This window comes from Python bivittatus, unplaced genomic scaffold (genome assembly GCF_059951505.1).
Source record: "Python bivittatus isolate LINGU-HERP-01145 unplaced genomic scaffold, Pbiv_v1 ctg000700_np1212, whole genome shotgun sequence".
Lineage (NCBI taxonomy): Eukaryota > Metazoa > Chordata > Lepidosauria > Squamata > Pythonidae > Python > Python bivittatus.
In genome coordinates this window covers 48,843,797-48,864,825 of record NW_028277098.1, presented here as the reverse complement: position 1 = coordinate 48,864,825, position 21,029 = coordinate 48,843,797, and the positions used below count along the sequence as shown (strand labels likewise).

At 38.7% G+C, this 21,029-nt stretch overlaps 1 protein-coding gene across 1 annotated transcript; it reads left to right on the top strand.

Moving 5' to 3' along the window:
* Positions 1 to 266: 266 nt before the first annotated feature.
* Positions 267 to 16,459, top strand: TSPAN1 (tetraspanin 1). Its single transcript, XM_007436316.4, has 8 exons — positions 267 to 395; positions 1,914 to 1,978; positions 8,484 to 8,690; positions 9,465 to 9,539; positions 11,886 to 11,984; positions 13,843 to 13,980; positions 14,351 to 14,434; positions 15,573 to 16,459. The coding sequence occupies exons 2-8, from the start codon at positions 1,922 to 1,924 to the stop codon at positions 15,624 to 15,626; spliced, it is 714 nt and encodes a 237-aa protein (XP_007436378.1). The 5' UTR covers positions 267 to 395; positions 1,914 to 1,921; the 3' UTR covers positions 15,627 to 16,459.
* Positions 16,460 to 21,029: the final 4,570 nt, after the last annotated feature.

Below are 21,029 nucleotides of genomic sequence, written 5' to 3'. Positions count from 1 at the left end.
GTCTTAATTTCTTCTGCATGTACACAGACATGCCTATTTCCAATTACTTAGTCTCCTATTCCTTCATGCACAGTCTTGCATTATACTGTACATGTTAGGCAAAATAATTCAACCTACCTGTGAAGTGAAAAAACATTCACCTATGGCCACAAGGGAGCAGTAAAGAATAAAGGAACATGGCTTAGTAGCCCTATGGATGTTGTTGTTTTTTTTAAAGAAATAAATTGATGAGGTGTGGCCTTAGCTCTTACAGAGATTTGATTGGCTTGAAAAAGAAATGCTTCTTATAGGCTGAAACAACTGTTTCACATTACTTAAGGGTTGACTGCCGTGTCAAGTGTAAAGATAGTGAGAGTTGTTAAGGTTGATTTTGGAGTTAGTTGGTGCCCTTAGAGGTAAGTTCCTTGTGTATTATGAACTTATGACAAAGAATCTTTGTAGAGATTCTGGCATGTTTGAAAAAGAGGATTGTGCATGAGAATTAACCCTAGTTTTTAATTTGTCCTTGGTAGAAGGAAATGAGGATTATTTAATGTTTGTTTCCTTAAAACAAAAGGACTTGTCTGTTGTTTATAACTATCTGTGCTGTTTACTCTGATATTGTATATAATTTCTCTCTTTAGTTTTGTTGTTGTTGTTGCAATATTAGTATATCACTGAATTCTAAAGGTTTAAAAATCAGTTCTGGAATATCTTCTCCTGCTTTTGTAGTAACAGCAAGAGGACTGGATGTGGGGGGAGCAGTTCTCTTTCATACTTATGCCTCCAGCCTGCTTTGTCACTTCCATTAATGCAATGGGAGATGTCTGGTTCAGCAGTTTAACTTGTAAAAAAACCCCTTGACATGGTGGTTGATCACGAACTGAATATGAATCAGTAATGTGCTGTTGCTGCTGATCTAAAAAGTCAAATGTTGTTTTAGCCTTTATAGTTTTCAGATCGGAGGAAGTAATAGTTCCTCTTTATTGGCCAGATCCTACCTGTAGTACTGGATCAAACAAACTGGAACAGGTTCAAGGAAGGGCAACAAGGATGATCAGGAGACCCAAAATTAAGTCCTATAAAGAGAGAGTGGTGGAACTGGGAAAGTTTAGCCTTAAACTGAAAAGACTACAGAAGATGCAATAGTATCTGAAGAAGTATACCAGAAGGCCAAACCCGCTCTCTCATACTAGATTGCAGTATAAAGAATCCTAGATTTAAGTTACTAGAAAACTGATTCCAATTAAATGTTGGAGGGAAAAATCTTAAGAACAATTTAGTATGGAACCAATTACTGAATGTTCAAGAGGAGGCTAGGCAACTGTCTGTTGGGGACATTTTAATCTAGATTACCGCAAGAAGTGGGAGTTGAGCTCTTTTCAGTTCTGACACTGCCAGTGCTACCCTGGAACAATGGCATCAACTGGCTTCTGCCACAGAAGCCATCAGGTGGAGGGACAAAGAATAGTGTATAAAGTTTCCTGGGTTTTTCTTGTTGTTTCCTTTTAATTTATCATGTCTTTCTAGTGCTCTATAGAATGTGACACTTCCCTCTAAAATGATATTGGTCTGAAGAGATTCTAAAAAGATTTTAATGTAGACCAATATGTTGGAGTTCAGCTTCTATAATTTTGATCAATGTGGCTCCAGCTGGAAGAGATGCGAGTTAATGGGACATTGGGCTTTTAGGCCAACACTTGTCCCTGCTTTTGGATCAATACATTACTCTTATCAGAATATTGCCCAACAATCTCCACATAAGAATATAATTCAGAACAGGCTTTCACCCTCAAAGAAACTCTTCACAGTGAGATTTTGTATGACCAGACCATAAGTTGAAATTTGTGTCCAAATTCTTGGATATGAGTTGGGCTTAGCATTCTAAAAGTTTCTTGACTTGCTGTTTGTTAACTTCATTTCTTTTTCTACAGCTATCAAAATGAGCTGCTTTACATTCCTGAAGGTCATGATGATTTTGTTTAACCTGGCCATATTTGTGAGTACTTACCTCATTTTTCTGTAAACAAGCAGTGAGGTGCTTTGCATTCTTGTAAAAGAATGAGTGGATGAGGGAACATTTTTCACCTTCTTTTAGCCCCTTGCCTGTATGTTTAATAGACATGAAACAAAACATAGGTTATGCAGAAACCCTAAATTAAAGCAAGTCTGAGTAAACATATTTAGAACTCAAATGAAGGACAGAGTAGACCAATCGAATTCAGTCTTATAATAGCTTATCAGCCAGGTATTGTTAGTCTACATTATTAGCATGTTTTCAGTGAGGTGTGTTTTTATCTTAGAACTAATCTCTAGTGATCACATGCTGTAGTAGCCTTTGCCAACTCAATTCTACCATTCAGATATGAAGGATTTAACTGTGAACATATGTTTTTGATAGAAACAAGTGTGCTTGCCAAAAATGCAGCATGTGAATAATCATTGGGTACAATAAGATAGGAGGTAGTAGTAGATGGTCACTGCTACAATGTAAGTATAATCCCTGGTTAGCAAATAGCAGCTTGCTGGGGGGCAGGTTGGTGACAGTCCTTGGAAAAGCACATATGGAAGGGTCAGTGTCCAAACTTCTTTTCCCTAAGCCATGATTCTACTATTGATTTGTCTACTTGGCCCATAATTTCATAGTAAACAGCTCTAGAAGCTATATTAGATGATCTGCTGGCCTCTTTATATCAGTATGTTGTGGCTTCTAGTGACTTGCATAGTATATTCAGTGAAGCTGAAGTTTGCCTGCATACATTGGTTGTAGTAATGTCGGCTCACAGATTAAACTAATGCCAAATAACATGGAACAGTCATTTAATTGTAGGGTTGGCTTGCAGAGAACTTTTTCTGTGACTCCAGCTGTTTTCTAGAGCTGCCGTACCTGTAAAACAGTTAGAAGTGGTAGTTTGTTGGCTGTATTAGTCTTTCTGAGGAGGTGTGCTTTCCTGCAAAGAAAGGCCAAGCCCTCAGACTGGCAATGGGTAACTGGATGACAATTATGGCGCAAGACAAAGGTAGTAATTAAAATCTATTCATGTTTCTCTGGACAAACTGAGTCAGTTTTTGATTTCATATTTGCTCTGTCAATATTATTTCAACAAGCAGCACAACCATTTTTCTCCATGCCTGGCTGATGCTCTCAAGGAAGTCTTGAATGTCAACTTGAACCGATTCCTTTAGCATACGCCCAGCTTGAAAGCTTGCTGGAGAAAAGAGCAATTGCTCATGCAGCTCTTGCTAAACATCATGTGGCTGTATTTGAAGTAAACTCTGTGAGGTGGCCCAGAGATATACAGTAGAGGGCAATGAGATCACAAAGACTAAGGAAGCGTAACGGGAGTGCTACCTTGTAGAGGCCAGGAGTCACCACTGACCTTCTTTGGAAGGACAGGAATTGTATTACATGGATGGGTGACATGTTTAAAGTTTTCTTGGCCTTTTACAGGATGTTTTGAAGGGAAGGCAGTTAGAAACATGATTAAGCTATTTTTAGGAACTACATTACAGTATTCTTGCCTCAAATGGTAAAGTACTGAGCCTCAAATGGTACCACCGATTTTCAGCAGTAGTAGTAAAAAAAAAAAGGTTCTTGAGGGTGAAAAGAGTTAGGGAGCATGGCTGGCCCTGGGATTGCAGGTTGATTTAGTTACTTAATTCTACAGATGTATATGCTGCCCATTTGCAAAATGCTTATATGAGCATTTAAAAACAGTAGTGTGAAACTCTAAAAGGCCTGCGTAAAATGATAGGTGTTAAGCCCCCTCCTACATTCCAGAAAAGGGTTACATACAGTAAGCAAGTCGTGCTTACATATGTTATGCTGAAAGGAAGGAATGCAGTTGTGGGCTAATGTTTGGGTGTCCTCTCCTTTCTCCTCTTCCTCCCCTCCCAGCTGCTTACTGGGAAACTGATTAGGCTATGGAAATCAAAATGCAAATAAGGGAAAAAGTTACATCATATTTTTATTTGGTATTCTATCTAATCTTGCCCAACACCTTAACCACTACACCACACTTGGCTTCTGCACATGCACTAACGATAAACAATATAAATTAATGTGTGGAAAACCTTTTGAGGACTGCATGTCCTGGCTATGCCTGCCTGATACATGTCCACGTAGCATCAGTGATGATATGATCATATGTGGTAGTCTGTGACTGGCTTCACACATTGCACTACACCAAAGCCATGCCGATCACATTAAGGCATAGTTCAGTAATAATAATAATTTATTAAACTTGTATGCTGCCCAACTTTCAACAACTTTGAGCATCTCACAACAATTAAATTATGATAAAAATAAATGAAACACATAAATAAAATATGTGGCTTGTAAATTGTGATTTAGGGCTTAGGGTTATGTGTGAACCAGGCCACTATGACAAGCCATAGTTTAGTGTGATATATACACTCAGTCTATATATGTATATTTCTATGCAGTAGTGGTTAGACTATTGGACTCTGACCTGGGAAACCTTGGTTCAATTTCCTTTCAGCAAGGAGATTTGGGGCATCAGCGGGTTCACACATTATAATAAGCAATGGTTTTGTTTAGCCATAGTTTGTTAACCAAACCATTATTGCCTGGTTTTCACATAACACTGAGTGTATAATTCATTATTTACAAACTGCAGTGGCTGGGGAAAACAGATTGGGATAAATCAAATCATATTATGGTTTTGCAGTGCATGAAGCTATTACACCTGTGCTGTAGGAATACTATATATGCTGTCTCGACCACCTACAGGAAACTCAGGATATAAATGTAATAAATTAATGTTTGTGCTCAAAGCCTCAGACAGATGCATTTACTATATTCTGGATAACTTTGCTGATTTCTGGAATGCTTTCTCTTATGGAGAATATTTATAAGGGAACTTTAATGTAGAGTCTGCATCCCCTAATGAAAGATTTTATACCTGCCTGGAATGGAGCGACTCTTGAGGTGTAATACATTCTGCTATTCAACCGCAAGAGCAATGTAGGTGCCTGAAAATAAGCAGATAACCCACAAATGTAATCCTTAAGAGGCTTCTCCTTTTAAAGTGTATGATAATTTTTGAAAGTTATACAGATATAACATCTGTATATCAAACTAGACTCTAACTGGTCTGACGGATGTGCATTAGTTATTATTTATTTTGTTTGTTTGTATACTGTGCACTCCCAGTAGTGAAACTTTGGTTCATAGTTATTCATATGGTTTTATATGTGGACACTTGGGAATTCTGGATTCTGTTCTCGGTTTTATTCAGGACCCTGTTGTGTTAAGGTTGTGGCTTGCTGGCAGTTCTCAAGGTTAATTAGCTCACCAATGTGAACTGGCACAATGAGATACAATGTCCCAGAGACAGACAGGCTACAAAGAAGTAAGCTGACATCCCCTATTCTAAAAAACAGTAAATGTTAGGCCAGTGCCTGTGTTAGTTTGCATCCCATTCACCCATTTTCGAGAGACTCAAAACTGTTCTAGAGACAGATAATTTAGAAGTAGGCATTCTTGGATCAAACCCTCACAGACTGGTCTGCCTTGAACCCTCATTCGGAGAACTGGCTTTCGCTCCCAGTTGGGTTGGCAGGAGCTGCAAAGACGTGTGTGTACAAGAGAAAAAGTTAAGGCTTGTGGCTGGACACGGCACAGAATTTGAGAAAGCGAACAAAGGCACAAATCAACGTTGGCCTTGTCTTCCCAAAAGAACTCTGATAGGGATGGAGATTGATCAGAGAGTCATGGCATGAAGTAATGTCCCTTTAGTGTTCAAGTGAAATTTTATATTGTCTTTAATGATCCCTGAAGCAGCCAAAGAGCCTCTTAATAGCTAGAAAGGCTATGAAGCATTTCACAACCCCCTGATCTGATGTGTTACTCTGAAGTGGGTCTCCCCTTCAACTTACTATGATGGGTTGGCTTGACTAAACCTTTGTTGAATCAAAGCACCCCTTTGAAACCTTGCAGTATGTATGCCACTGTCATTTGCATGTCTCACATATGCAGCTGCAACACATTTGCATTTTCTGTAAATGCCTGCTCATGCTTTATTGCTTAATCTCTTATTCCGTGACATTGTTCAAAACGTGGCACTCATTTTGTGCTCCCACTCCCCAAAATGCAGTTCCTTCTCCCTGTGTCTCTTTTCCTTGTCTTTATCTTAAAAGTGAGCAATCTGTGGCCCTACACCCTAGTTCTAATTTTAGATGTTTTCTGAAAACAGTTAAATTAGACCTCTGCCTTTTGGCAATCTGCCTTTTCTTTGGAAGCAGGGGAGGAGGGTGTCAGGAACAGAAAGAATGAGAAGAAAAGATACTGAAAAGTGAGAAGAAGAAAAATACCAGAGACAGGGAGTAGATTCATCCCTTTGTTTCATCCCCTCCCAGATTGTCATGCAGTCCCCCAATAGAGAGATTCCTGAAGAAATATGCTACTACAGTCATCTTTACACACATCCCATGCAAAAGCAGTCTGCAGAAAAAGTGAAATAACATTAATCTACAATGCAGGGTTTCCAAACACCAGTGTAATTCTCCCCAGAAAAATTAGGATCACTGGTATTATTTACATACTTTCTAATGAAGGTCAGCTCCTTGCAATAGGGCTTTTATAAGGATGGACATGTAAAGTATTAGAGAAACAAAAACTACACTTAAAAATACTGATTTAGAACAATAGTGAACGCTTCTTGCTTTGCCCTTTGTTTTTTAGGAAGATGTAATATTGCCTGATCAAATGTCCTAAAATCCTGGATTTCTGAATTATTTTTATAGGGCAGCACTCACTTTTTCCCCAGAGAAGCTGTGTGTACAACCCTCTCAGCAGTTGGTGTATTAGGTCATGCTGTTTTATTAAATAGTAACTCTGAGAGGCCAAATGAATCTGACAGAAACATACCTTGTTTTAGTAACTTGGGTTCTCTGAATCTATGCTACAAATCTGGGAATTGTGACATTGGCTTCTTTGAGGGGGAAGCGACCTCTTCTCCCATCCCAGAGACCTCGTGTATTCAGCCTGGCACCAATACTTAGGTACGGGTTGTGGTAATGCATGCCTTTCCCTTTTATCTGAAAGCAAACAAAACTGGCACCTGCGTTCAAGGACAATTGCTTTGACCTCTTTAGGAATGTTTCTGAATTATGTCACGCATTGTCCACTTAAAAAGGAACATTTACGAGGTTGAAATGCTTGGTAGTTTCTGAGAACACTTCCTTGTTTAAAGAGAGCGGTGGGAAATTTGCAGGGATTCTTCCTGTGTTAGTACAGTAGCATTGCTACTTGCTGAATATTGAAGGACTGTCAAATTAGTTTGGGGGAAAGAGAAATAGATTGATCAGGGTCAGAGGAAGATGGAGCATCTATGTATTTTAGGATAATGTAGAAGAGTAAGATTTGGCACTATACCTGCTGAAACTCCATCTTCTGTACAGTGGTTAAATCTATACAACTTCTTTAAATAGAAATGAATTTAAAGTAATCATACAGGATTGATAATATTTAGTGCTGAAATTGCATTCAATATAACTATGTTAAAGCATACATGTTTGAGTCTTAGTTATTTTTTGATAGAATCGCAAATAGTGAAGTATCTCCAGTTTGTAGGAAATGGAAATAAATCATGATTCTAGAGTATGCAGTCATAGACCTAGCTTAAATATTAAGTTTATATTCTAATTTAATAAATGTTACCTTTTGACTTTTTAAAATCTTTTAAAAACTAATTTACTTTTTATATTATAGGATATAAATGCTATAGCAAGCACATAGTCATAAAAGGTGGTCAAGAAATATTGCAAAACGTTTTAAGGGATAAATGTAGTTGTAATAAGGATTAAGTCAAAATACAGTCTAGAATGCAGTTGTCAAGCTGTAGGGCTGTGGTTATAGTTACACACAAGTTCAACTATATGTGGGGAACTAGAGTATAAGATCAGTTCTTAAAATTATTTATTGTGCGATAAATAGCAAATTTGTAGTCTTAGGACTAAGGTGATATTTTGATGATGGCTGGCTTGCCATCATATCTTTCTCATATCACCTTTTGTGATATGAGAAATGCCTAATTAAAAAAAGTTGTTTCTGGTGAATAATAATTATTCTTGCTAAATTAACTGTACCAGTTATATCCAATGACCAGTAGGAACTTGATAAACTTGTCTGACTGCAGATTTGCTGGAGGTGGATAACTGAAGCCTCTAAGTCAATGTTTCTCAACCTTGGCAACTTGAAGAGGTATGGACTTCAACTTCCAGAATTCCCCAGCCAGCATGGCTGGCTGTGGAATTCTGGGAATTGAAGTCCATACCTCTTCAAGTTGCCAAGGTTGAGAAACACTGCTCTAAGTATTTGTCTGAAGGCCATAGGATAGTCATGTGAAGTCTTTTCAATATGGTAGATCGTATCTGATACAAGCGCAGAGCTAAAGGAGAATAGTCCTGGATTTATGGATGTTTTTATATATATCCCCAGTATCTATGATTGAAAATGCATTTCTTATTTTTTCGTCTAGCTTGGAGGATGTACACTGCTGGGCATCGGGATCTGGGTCAGTGTTGACAGTAAAACCTTCCTCCAGATATTTGGTCCTATATCCACCAGTGTCTTCCAATTTGTGAATGTTGGCTACCTCCTCATTGCCCTTGGAGCTGTTCTGTTCCTGCTGGGTTTCCTAGGATGCTGTGGAGCTCAGAAAGAGAGCAAGTGCCTTCTGATCACGGTAAATTCTGCAGAGCATGTTCATTGTTTGCTCTATTGCTTAATAAAAGTGTCTGTTGATAGTAAAGTATGCAATGAAATCTCGCACAATGAATGCATTGTTGAAAGCTATTCAACAAGGCCACATTTTTTGAAGGAAGAGATCCTAAGTCATTAGTCCAGATATATGGGGATAGAATTTCTCATGTCTCTTTTTTGGATAGTAACAGATTTCTTATTTGGAAAGTTCATTTCCTGAGTCCTTAATTTTTATAAATAAGTCAATATTTGTAGAATACATTGTTTCCTTATTTATGATTATATTTTCTACCCTGTTTGGTGTCATGAAACCAAATTGCTATTTAATTTTAGAAACTGTTCAAATTCCAGCTACCCTTAATAAATACTGATTTTTATTTCCCTGTTAGATAACTTAACAAGGAAATAAGGTCTGGTTCAAACAACATTACCAAGCCATAACATGGATATTTTAGTTTAGGCTGGAAAAAAAGTTCTTCTGAAAAATCTAGGAATCCATGCAAGAAGATGCAGTGAAAGCAGAAGGAGGGATATGAAGAGGGAACTTGAGTTTCATATGAGAAACCCCAAGCTAATTCCCATTAAAATCTGCTCTTAATAGTCTTTCAAATTGAGAACGCTTCTTATAAGCAGCTATATTTCCAAAGGTGGAAAGATGGCTGTAGAACACACATGGCCGAGTGCATCCAATGCCTCATTTTTGTATTAATACTTTGTACAATAAACAAGCTTATTATTGTACTGTCTCTCTTCCTAGTTCTTTTCCATTATCCTGATCATCTTCATAATTGAAGTTGCTGCTGCAGTAGTAGCTTTGGTCTACACATCACTCGTAAGTATCATGGAGTAAAAGAGAGAAGTTAGTTTGGGGGGAGTGATTTCAGGATCTCAAACAGGTACTAATGTACTAATTATTGTATCCTAAATGTTAAACTACCAATTATGTTAAGGTGCTTTACTTATTAGCTTTTGTGTAAGAATGGTCTACCCTTGTTAAGGAGAAATGTGCACAACTTAGTAAGAGTGCTTTTAATCTTTTTTCAAAGCTTTACATCTCAGTTTTTCTGATGCCATACTTTTGCTCTGTGCCCAAAGACCCAATGAGGCATAACAGCACTGACATGTTTGCTCAGGAATAAAATGAAAAGTAGCCTACTTTGATGTCCATATCATGAGGAAAGAAGGACATCTCATCTTCTTTTAGTTGTCATATCTCAGTCTGGTTCCTAATCCCGGCTGTGTGCAAACATATATAGGCATGCTGAGGAGGAAAGTTTCATTCATTCATTCATCACATTTATATAGCCGCCCATCTCACAAAGCAACTCTGGGCAGCATACAACAATTAAAATAAAATAACAAGTGAATAAAAACAGGCATTATAAAAAGATAGAGTTATTATTAGAATAAATACGTTACACATTTTAAAAAATAGATTTTAAAATACTGTATACAAACCCCATGGAGAGAGCAGAATATCAATTACAGTGGAGCCATCTAAGAAGGTCTCTGGTTCCTAAAGACCCCCAGGGCTGATGACACAACCAGGTCTTGACGGACTTCCTAAACAACAGCAGGAAAGGGGCAAGCCCTTCAGGGGGGAGAATGTTCCACAAGGAGGGAGCCACAGCAGAGAAGGCCCACCTCCTGGGACTCACCAAATGTGAGTCCTTGGCCATTGGAAAGCATAGCGTACTTTCCCTGCCGGATTTAATGGGATGGGCTGATGTGATCAGGGAGAGGCAGTCCCTCAGATAACCTGGCCCCATGCCATGAAGGGCTTTAAAGGTCAAAACCAGCACCTTGAATTAGACCCAGAAGCAAACTGACAGCCAATGCAACTTGCAAAGCAGAGGTGTAATGTGTGCTCTTCTAGGAGCTCACATAACTGTTCGCGCTGCCACATTCTGCACCAGTTGAAGCTTCTGGATATTCTTCAAGGGCAACCCCATGTAGTGCATTACAGTAGTCCAAAGTTTATTGAATTCAGGAGGGCACAAGCAGGACTGTGCTGCCTAACTTGGGCATGTGTCTCCTCTGCACTGTAAAGTGTAAAGGATATTTAGCATTCATTATATACCCAAATAGCAGTTCTTGAGAAATGTTCCACATATCCTGTCTGTGTAGTGAAGGATATCTTTTTTCTATTTGACAAAAGATTGGTTTGATTGTGAGAAACCAGGTAGAAACTTGTTTGTGGTTTGCTCTTTACCCTCCTTTTTTAAGTTTAAAGGTGTCCTGTTTTACTGCCCAGTTTTTTTGGCAATTCAATTCATGGTGTGGGCAGTAGCAAAAGGAGTTGTAGCAGAGTCTTGAATTCTTTGCTGCAGAACTACATCTTCGGTACTCCAAGCACTCTTCTCTGTGATGCCTAAAGGGTTATGAGTAGTCTTGTTTTTTCATTGTCTGCTGTATTCTTCTGTGATGTTAAGAGGAGATTGAATTGATAAAAAATGACATAGAGATGAATGGAATCACCTTAAGAAACTAATCACTGAATGACTATGGCAATAGTGCAGAGAAAACAGAAGCTTCCAGATATCTCAATCTTGGTTTTTAATCAGTAGGACAGGGGTTGGCAACCTGATGCCCATGAGCACCAGTGCATCCATAGTTAACTTCCTTGACACTGCCAGGCTCCCTGAGTACCTGGCATTATTTTAAAATATTTTTTCACTGAAAAAGAATAAATGAAGCTGGTATGCTACAATGCATTAGCCTTGAACATCATTAAAACACACACACACACACACACACACACACACCACCACCACCACCACCACCACCACCACCACCCCCCCCTCTGACTGGCTGCCACATAGACTCAATAAACAGTTTTAAAAAATAAAATTGGTGAACGGCTGCATATTTTGTGTCCACTGGTGCACAAGATAAGCAAGGATGCTAGAATGCCTTAAAGGGGTTGATGGAGAGCTTCTCACCAAATGAATACTCATCATGGAAGACATTTTGTGACAGTACCAATAATATTTTCTCCTAATTCCAAATGGATCTAGCAGTCTCCAAAGACTACCTATTCCTACAGGACATACCAAAGGTGAAGTAGAATCTTAATAATTCCAGAGATGCTGGGACAAAAGAATGGCCTTGCATCTTTAGTTATAAGGAAAGCTTAGTTCTATGTTTTCATGTGTTCTTATAATTTCTTTCTTTTCAGGCAGAGACTATATTGCAAGGAACAGTGACACAAATACTACGAGATGACTATGGGAAGCCTAATCCAGTTACTGAAATATGGAATACAACAATGACCGAAGTAAGTTGGTTCACAAAACAATTAGGAATTATCAGTTGGTATTCTATTGGATTCCGATAAGTAATTTAAGTGCATTTAGCGTTGTATTTCTAAGCAATGTGTAAGAGATAATAGCTTATCCTCTGCACGCTGTCTTTTGTTTGCTTTTTGTTTTTGTTTTTTACTTCAGTGTGCTTGACTTGCAAATGATAAAAAGCTGAACTGAGGAACTAGAGAAGAACAGATAGCATAAGACATTTAGTCCATGATACTGAAGCTGGAGAATCAATTCTGCGGGAGAAATATTCATTTCATTTTCTCAGAAAGCATCACTATGCCAGGGCCCTGTGGATTAATCAAGACTGCACTTCTTAGCATTTTAAGCCACCCTGGCAAACATGGGGCATGGATTCTAGTAACTGCAGCTCCGGTGTAACTGGAAGATGTTAAGTGGACAAAGCTTGCAGTCAAGGTTTGAGGTTAAGAGAGTTGAAGGATCCATCAGGATAGATGGTGCAAGATGTAATACTTTGGAATAGATGTTACTGAAATCTAAGAGGGCAAGGGAGAGATTGCAAAAGAGCTTGGGGGATAATCTAGGTTGTTTTGAAAGTCTACTCTTGAGAGCTTAAATGCCAAGTAGAAGTGCTTCATCTGGAGATCCATGGAAGCCTACCAAGGTTTATAGTTTTCCATGAAAAGCAAAAGGAAGAATGTTGGCCTTCAAGCAAGCTGGGAATATTAAACTAATATAATAGCTTAATTTATTGCCATCTATAATAGCTTAATCTATTGTTATGGCAAAGAATCATTGCGACCACATGTTGAATGAATGGGTAATCATAGCAACTAAATATATTAAATTATTGTTTTCTTTTAAGCAGAAAAGTGATTACTCTTTCCTACACTACCTTTTGAGAATTGTGGGATTTGAGGGAGGGGAACTGCTTTCCCTAGGATTTCCAACTGTAGACATCAATCTTGTTTACCAAAAGTTGTAAGATAATAGTTTGCTATCTCTTTGTCTCCCATGATATCAAGGGATTGACTCAATGCATATGCTGTGTGAAGGCTTGTTGAACAACCTACAATTGAATACTTTATATAAGATACTAGTAAGCTATAAGCCATGGTTTATAGTTCACAGTGGCTAGGTTCATGCAACATATAAGCCAGAATTTTAAAATATGCATTGTGGTTTAGCAGAGTGTCTGAACCTCATCTTACAGTGCTTCCACCCTATGTCAGTTAAAACAACATTATGTTACTGTTCTATATGTGTCCCACATTTATTGAGGGGGGATGGAGAGGGAAATGGCAGAACTGATGTGAAATCATAAGTGATTTAAAAGCTGAAGATATTCCATCTGGGTTTTGACTGGTACCAACAAAATGTATGAATACTGGGAAAGGGCCTGTAGCTCCTTACTAGTATTGTGGTTCAGAACATAAAGTAAATGTGCCCTCTTTATTGGAGGTGAAGTTGAACATGGGCTATTCCAATCTTCATATCCTATCTGAGGAATTTTATGAGAAAATGTAGAAACATCCCTTATGCCTAAGCAGAGATTATGTTGCTTTTTTACAGCTGCCTGTCAATGTTGTCCCAAAATTGGAAGATTGTCTTTATCTCAGTAGTTTAATAGTTATATAATAGTTTATTGAGGGTCATCTCAGTGCTTCTAAGATTTGCTTCTTAGTAGACAAGCATTAGGATGGAATTATTGGTTAAAAAGTCCTTCTGCCCTTGATCAAAGAAAAGGTAGTTGCAGTGGGACAGTGATATGCTTAGCATGTAATCAGTTTTTGTTGAGGATTATATGTTTAAATAGAATAAATAAATGTCACCTCTAATCTCAATATATGTTTTTCTCCTTAGCTGAAGTGCTGTGGTCTGTCAAATTACACAGACTTTAATAACTCCTATTACTACAACACAAATAAAGGGTATCCAGGACAATGCTGCAACTCTTCTGTTCCTTGCAACATAACTGCAGTTGAAGCCAGTCCGGTGAAGGTACGAAAACATACCTATTCTGGAGGAAAGTGGGTGAATGGAATGACCTTGACTGATCTAGCACCCAGATTCTATACTTGGCAATTCTGCCACAGTGTTTCAAACATTTAGAATTTGGATCTAAAATAAGTTCAGGATTTCACTTTTCTAGTAATAGATGTACCTTAAGTTGAACCTACTGTATCTCAGTATTAAGGAAGCATTTTACAAAGAACTGTTGATGAATACCAGCCAAATTTAATGGCACCTTTTGACTCTTCCCAGGCATTTGGGGTTAGGAATTTCTGGAGATAACTAAAGCTTTTTTTTTTTTTTTTTAAGAGCTGCATTTAACTGACTTTGTTGGTTTGTTGGTTTGTTTTAATTCCAGGGCTGCTTCTCTCAGTTACTGTATGAAATTCGTAAGAATGCTGGTGTAGTGGGTGGAGTAGCAGCAGGAATCTGTGCCCTAGAGGTATGTTGATTGAGCTTTGTGAGAACACACCTGGATTTTACTGGTGTGCCTTAAAGAGATAACCTCTTCTTTACTGAAGCCTTCTCATGATATGCACTCAGTGATGGTATGCACCCAGGAGTGTCTGCAGATGGGGTCAAAAAAGTCAAGATGGCAGCCATGACCATGACACATAAAAAGAGGCAAGGATTCAAGCATATGTTGTGCCTTCCCTGCTGATGCCCCTGTATGCAACAGATACAGGAGTGGTTCCTAATCTTGCATTCAATGGCTCTTTCAACCCTCAAATTTTACTACCCAATAAAAAGGTAGACTCTTGGGTCTGAAAGTAGTAGTTCTCTTTAAATATTCTAGTTTGATTTCTGCTATGTGGAAAATAGGTAACCAGTGCTTTCTAGCCATTAAGGACTAGATTTCACACTAATGCTGATCAGTGATAGGACCTATGGGAATTGTAATCCAGCGCATACCAAGTGTCCTACTCTGCCATATGTTATTAAAAGGTAATAGTGAAGAACTATGTGAACTCTAAGATTCTAAATAAATATGTGATTATTATTTAGATTTCACACTGTTAAACATTATCAAGTGGGCATCTTGTTGTAGGATAAATACAAACATGCTACCAAAGAGAAGCCAGTCTCCCTGCTCTTTGCCCCTGCAGGGGAGGGTGCCTTAAGCATAGGTATGCTATTTCTGACCTGGGAAAATAATCCAAGGATTTGAGAGGTGTCCCTCATTTCTGTGATGGAGTTGGTCCTTCAGTGACTGCATTCATGCATAATGTTAAATCATTATGTTTTTTAACATCCTACTGGGATGACATAGTTCGAACATACAGTTAAGCCATAGTTGGCTGCTCTGTAAATCACAATCATATTTTGAAACCAAAAATAACCAAATCCTGTGTAGACTAGAAAGTAGCTAATACTAGGGAGACTCCTTCATGTATTTTGCAGTCTGGTGTTTTGGTGAATTATTTTCTCTTTATGGTGGAGCCAGACCTTATTGAAAGTATTATTTACTTCTTCAAGAAGATAATGGGAACCGTTAGTTGTTTCCTCCTGCTTTAATGCTGTGCTGTGCTGGAAGGGTAGGAGTAAAAACTCACTTTTTTTCTCATTTCCCTCTTTCTCAGATTGCAGCAATGACAGTGGCAATGTACCTTTATTGCCAGCTGGATGAGAAGTAACTGGAAGAGGCGAAGGAAAGGATTACCTTGCCACAAGGCAAGCATATGATGCACATAGCAACACTTTCTTAACCTGTGTCTACAGCAATCAAACATTTCTTGGGCCTGAAGCATGAATGTATAATTAACCAATTGACTACCAAGATGGAATCTGTAGCATGTACATGAATTAAATTGTGAAAAGTGATGTGATAAGAAAAACTCTTGTAACGTAAAGGGCTCTTGTGCTGAAAGCCTGAAATGGAAAAAAAAGAAAAAAAACCCTAGAAATGTTTCTGCCTTCTAAAAATGGCCTTGTCTGATATACGGAGTGTGAGGTTTTCTGCTGGCTTTGATATTGGTCACCCCGAGTTATAGGAAATCTAAGAATAAGTGGTCCAGAATGGAACTAATCTGTTTGAAACGTTCTGGATTTCTATGCAATTGAAATATCCATGTATTATCAATGAGGAATCAACATTGTCTTGTTCTTGACATAAAATAACAGATGAGCAATGGCTGTCTACTGTTGGGGGAAAACATGGCTGTAAAAATGATAGGAGAGGAAATTACTTTCTTTCTGCTGGTGAACATGGGCCTGGAGACTTGGCACACATTTGCCTTTTGTCTTCCCCAGCATTGGTTTCATGTGACCTGCTAAGGACTGAAAGGGTGTCTGATTGAGCTGGTTCTGTGTAAAAGGATTTCCCTTTGTAACTAATTCTATTGTACATGATGTAGTCCTCTATTTTTTTTTATTGTGTGGATACATTTTAACTTATAATAATCTAACTACAGAATCATATTATTTGCACATGGATTGGACTATTGTAATAAAATCTACTTTTTAATTACACCTTGTGGAACTGGATATCTTGCAGCAAAGAGCCCCAATAGAAATAGACAAGACTAGGAATAACTCCGTGGACATTTGGGTTATGATGTAAGACTGTTTACATCACTCCTGATACTTGTGAATATTCCAGCTGATGGTTAAAAGCCAAGTGTGAATATTGGAGCTAGCTCTGTCACTAAAGTCATCCTTTGCTGAGAGTATAATAGCTCTTCGAGGATGCCAGAGACTTGGAATTTATTTTATATTTGGCAAGATTTTCTAACTTCAGGATTGAGTAATTGTAAAAAGAGAATTTCAGTATAATGAATCTAAGTAATGAAAAAGCCCACATTATATTCCAATTAAAATTAAAAACGAATTAGAAGGTAATGTGAGCTCTTCCATTATACAGTTTTTAACAGAGATCTCTTCCTTGCCTGTATTGAATTAACATTTGAGAAGCATCAGGGGATAGTTGTCAGCATTTTTTTTCCTTTATGAGGGTATAAGCATATCTGAAAAGTGGGATCATTGGCAGTCCCCAAGAGCAGCACGGCTGCTGGAGTGTATCTATGATGGCCTCATTCATATGAAGCCAATCAAATTCTGCAGGGTACCATCCTTTCAGACTGTAGCCAGAAAGCCACACAACAAAATATTCTTCTCTACAATAAACCAAAATGCCTTTTCCCTAAGAAAAAAATAATTTCCTCATGTATTATAATTAGTCATGAGCACCTTTCAAGAGAAAGCAGCTTACATGCACCATGAAACAATAGTAAAGAAATATACAGTAAAATATATTGGGGAGGAAAAACACAAACATCTAACATCCTTCCCGTCAGGCAGTTGGTGGCAATGACCCTGTGTAGGTGGGCATGAAGGGAGGAGTCCAACTGAGCAGGCTTCTGCCACCTGCTTTCTTCCATTTCACTTCATAAAGCTTTCCACTTGGTGGGAAAAAAAAGTCACAGGAAAGGCTTTTTTGTGTCATGCAAGGGATGCTGTTTAGATGCAGGTTTAATCTGTATACTGCAGGTGCATCACTAGCTTCACAAAGAGAGACTAGCATTACACTAGAGAGCATACTCCACAGTCAATAGTAGTTTGTATGAATGCCATTCTCCCTCTGTTAGACTCCCTTTACCACAAACAGAGGTGAGAAGGTGTGAGGTGTTCCTCTTAATAATGTGTGTGGGGGTGTATACACACCCACACATGTGCGATTGACCACAGAAACAAAGGTGCTAGATAAAGTGAGCAAACCCCCAACAGGAAACTGATGAAATAATGCTGCAGCAGCATTCTGAAGAGTTGGTTTTCTCCAAATGCAATAATATCCCATTTTTGGTTCCCTGTAAAATTCCATGTTGAGATCCTTACTCTATTTGCAAACTAAGGAGACACAGAAGAGGTGCTACCCTAATCAAGAAAACTATTTTCACAAGCAGTGCCAGGGGAAAAAAATACAGAGCTGAGCTCAACAACAAAGATCACTCTGGTTTTGCAATAGCTCTGCTTCTGAAATTGCTTTGAATATAGGAAGGGAACTTAATCTGTTTTCTCTCTTTGGTGCTAGCATCAGAGGTTTCCACAAAGTTTGGTAAGTATGTTACTAGAGATCAGAATATTCCTTTATTGGTGTTGATAGAGAAGAGGCATTTTGGACTTAGATTATGCATTCCCATAAAAGGAAATAATATCACTGAGCTCTCATGTGCTATTTGCTAATTAATGCTATTGTGCCTTATATAGACAGATGACTTAGGCCAGCTCAGGTGATCTGCACTGATTGATAAAGACTATCTTCTGTATCTGGCTGGCCATCTTGATGGTCATTTTGCTGTTTGTGTCTATTTCTAAAGCAGCCTGCCTTGGCCAGAAGCTTTCATATGTGTCGGATTGCAACTCCCATAATTAAGCCACTCTTGGCCCTGACTGATTTTTCCTTTGGATCAATGGGGCTTCGTGCAAGGTTTCTTTACTTCTTGTCCTAAAAATTATCAGTCTGTTCTGGTTTGACACTTTCAAAAATTTGGTTTGAAAAGCAAACCTTAAATTTTACATACTGTATGTGGTTATATTCACACAACATCTTTAAGCAGGTGAGTTAAATGGCTCTCTTCACAAAGTGGCTCTCTTCACAAAACATGCAAAATTAGTTTGGTTTTAACTGTTGTTAAATTGTATGGGATTCATACAATTTGCTAAGCCACAAAGAAAACTCCTTTTTCTTTGTGGCTTAGCACATTGTATAAATCCCATCCATTTGGTTAGTGTTCAATGTACTGTACAAACCCAGAAAACAGCCTAATTTGGTTACCACATCCTGTATGAACCCAACAATAATGTACTTTTGGCTTAATAGTTCCATAACTGTTTTAGTTACCATTTCTTAAAAGGTTGCTTGAAATTTTGGATCATTTGAAGACAGTGGTTCTTTTTTGAATATTTGGGTGGTCCCACTAGCTGGTTTCACACATTGTGCCAACCTATGATTTCTTGAAAAGCTGTAATGGAGTGGTTCACAAACCACATTAGGACCTCACACTAACACAGTGTGTGAACACAGGTACTGTTTTAAAAAAAATTATAAATTGCCAATTCTAGCAATGTTAACACAATTCCATCATGTTTAGGTCATGAAAAAAAAAGATTAAGACATATATAGCTGTGATTTGGGTTTACTTTTAATAGAAAATGGGCTAAAAGCTGATATAAATAAATGCTAACAAATGAAAAGAGCCATAGAAAACCTCTCAGAATTCTTTGACTGCCAAATACTGGGAATTAATGAAAAACAGAAAAGAAAACACATCACTAGCCTGTTTTTCTGGACTTTTTAGATAACTTTGGATTGTTACTGCTAGAAACCAAACACTAACCAGTTGGCATATGGTCTGATCTAGCACAGCAATTGTTTTTAAATTTAAAATCTATATTCTTCTTCATTGTACAAAGCATCTGGTATTGAATATTTTAAATATGCAACAGACCATACATGGACGAGACAAGAGAACCTGGAATCGATGGAATGCTACTACAACAGTAGACCTAATGAGAGGGGATATATGAAATGTATGAGGGAACTGTGGATAGACAGAAGACCTACATCCACACTAACTGAGAAACAGCTAGTTACCCAATGCTTCAACATAGTGAAGAGGAAGCTGCTCTCACAACTTGAGATAGACCTTCTACACATTATATCCTGGACTCAAGAAGACGCAGAAGAACAACTGGATGTACAGCCAACATCTGAAGCTGGAATGTCATTGTCATCCCCTCCATTACAGAGCACAGCAGCTGATATGAAGCATAAGATGATGGATAAACTAGCTACAGTCAACCCTCAAGACTGATTCCCAAGGCTCAGTGGAGATGTACTATCAGATAGTATGCTAGAAGATGCCAATAGAGCTCTCATGACAATCCCCACTACCACCATAACTCAAACCAATGAACTAATATATGCTATAGCCACTGTAATCCTGGAGATGCTTGGCCACACGATTAATAAGAACAGCAGTACATATCCCCCTGGAAAATGAGTTTGGAGACTAAGATCAAGGCAACTTGGAGAGAAGTTAGTCAGCTGGTGGAACTACAGAAGGGTGTGGAGATTAAGGGTAGGACTCGGCTACTGAAAAAATGCAAAGGCCTGACTCCATCTGAAGCCTCAGAGACTGCTAAACAAAGGCTCACAGCACTGGCTACCAGACTAAGAAGATACACTAAAGAACCAGAGGCCAAGAAGATATTCTCCAAAGAACTATCCAAGGTGTATACCCAACTGCAGTGCAACAACACTGCAGAGCCACCAACAGCAGAAAGTGAACAGTACTGGAAGAATATATGGGAAACAGAAGACACATAACACCAGTGGCTGCAGGACCTGAAAGCAAACCACAGCAATCTCCCAGAACAGGAATCAGTCACCATCACAGTAATAGACATCCAACAGCAGATCAAGAACATGAAGAGCTGGACAGTACCTGGCCCGGACATGATCCACACCTACTGGCTAAAGAAACTAACAGCAGTGCATGAATGCCTAGCAGCACAGATGAACCAGCTGCTAGCACCAGGCTCCCACCCAGACACGGAAGGACAGTGCTGATCATGAAAGACCCCCACAAGGGAACAGCACCATCCAACTACTGGCCAATAACCTGACTTCCCACAACATGGAAAGTCCTATCAGGCATCATAGCTGCCAAGCTACAGGACATTAGCATAGCTCAGAAGGGCATTGGGAACAACACCAGAGGCTCAAAACACCAGTAGCTCATAGATAGAGTAGTCACCTGAGACTCAGGATCTAGACAGACCAACCTGAGCATAGCCTGGACTGACTACAGGAAAGCCTACAACTCAATGCAACACACATGGATCTATGAATGCCTGGCATTATACAAAGTCAACAGGACACTAAGGACCTTCCTTGAAAATTCAATGGGACTGTGGAAGACAACACTGGAAGTCAACTCAAGACAGCTTGTACAAGTGGCCATCAAGTGCAGCATATATCAAGGTGATGCACTATCCCTGCTGCTGTTCTGCATAGGCTTGGACCCCCTCAGCCAGAT

Bases quoted from the DNA above. Each gene is read 5' to 3' on its own strand.
- TSPAN1 (XM_007436316.4), top strand. From the start codon at position 1,922: ATGAGCTGCTTTACATTCCTGAAGGTCATGATGATTTTGTTTAACCTG. The intron at 1,979-8,483 runs GTGAGTACTTAC...TTTTTCGTCTAG, and splicing joins TGTTTAACCTGGCCATATTT to CTTGGAGGATGTACACTGCT. The intron at 9,540-11,885 runs GTAAGTATCATG...CTTTCTTTTCAG, and splicing joins CTTTGGTCTACACATCACTC to GCAGAGACTATATTGCAAGG.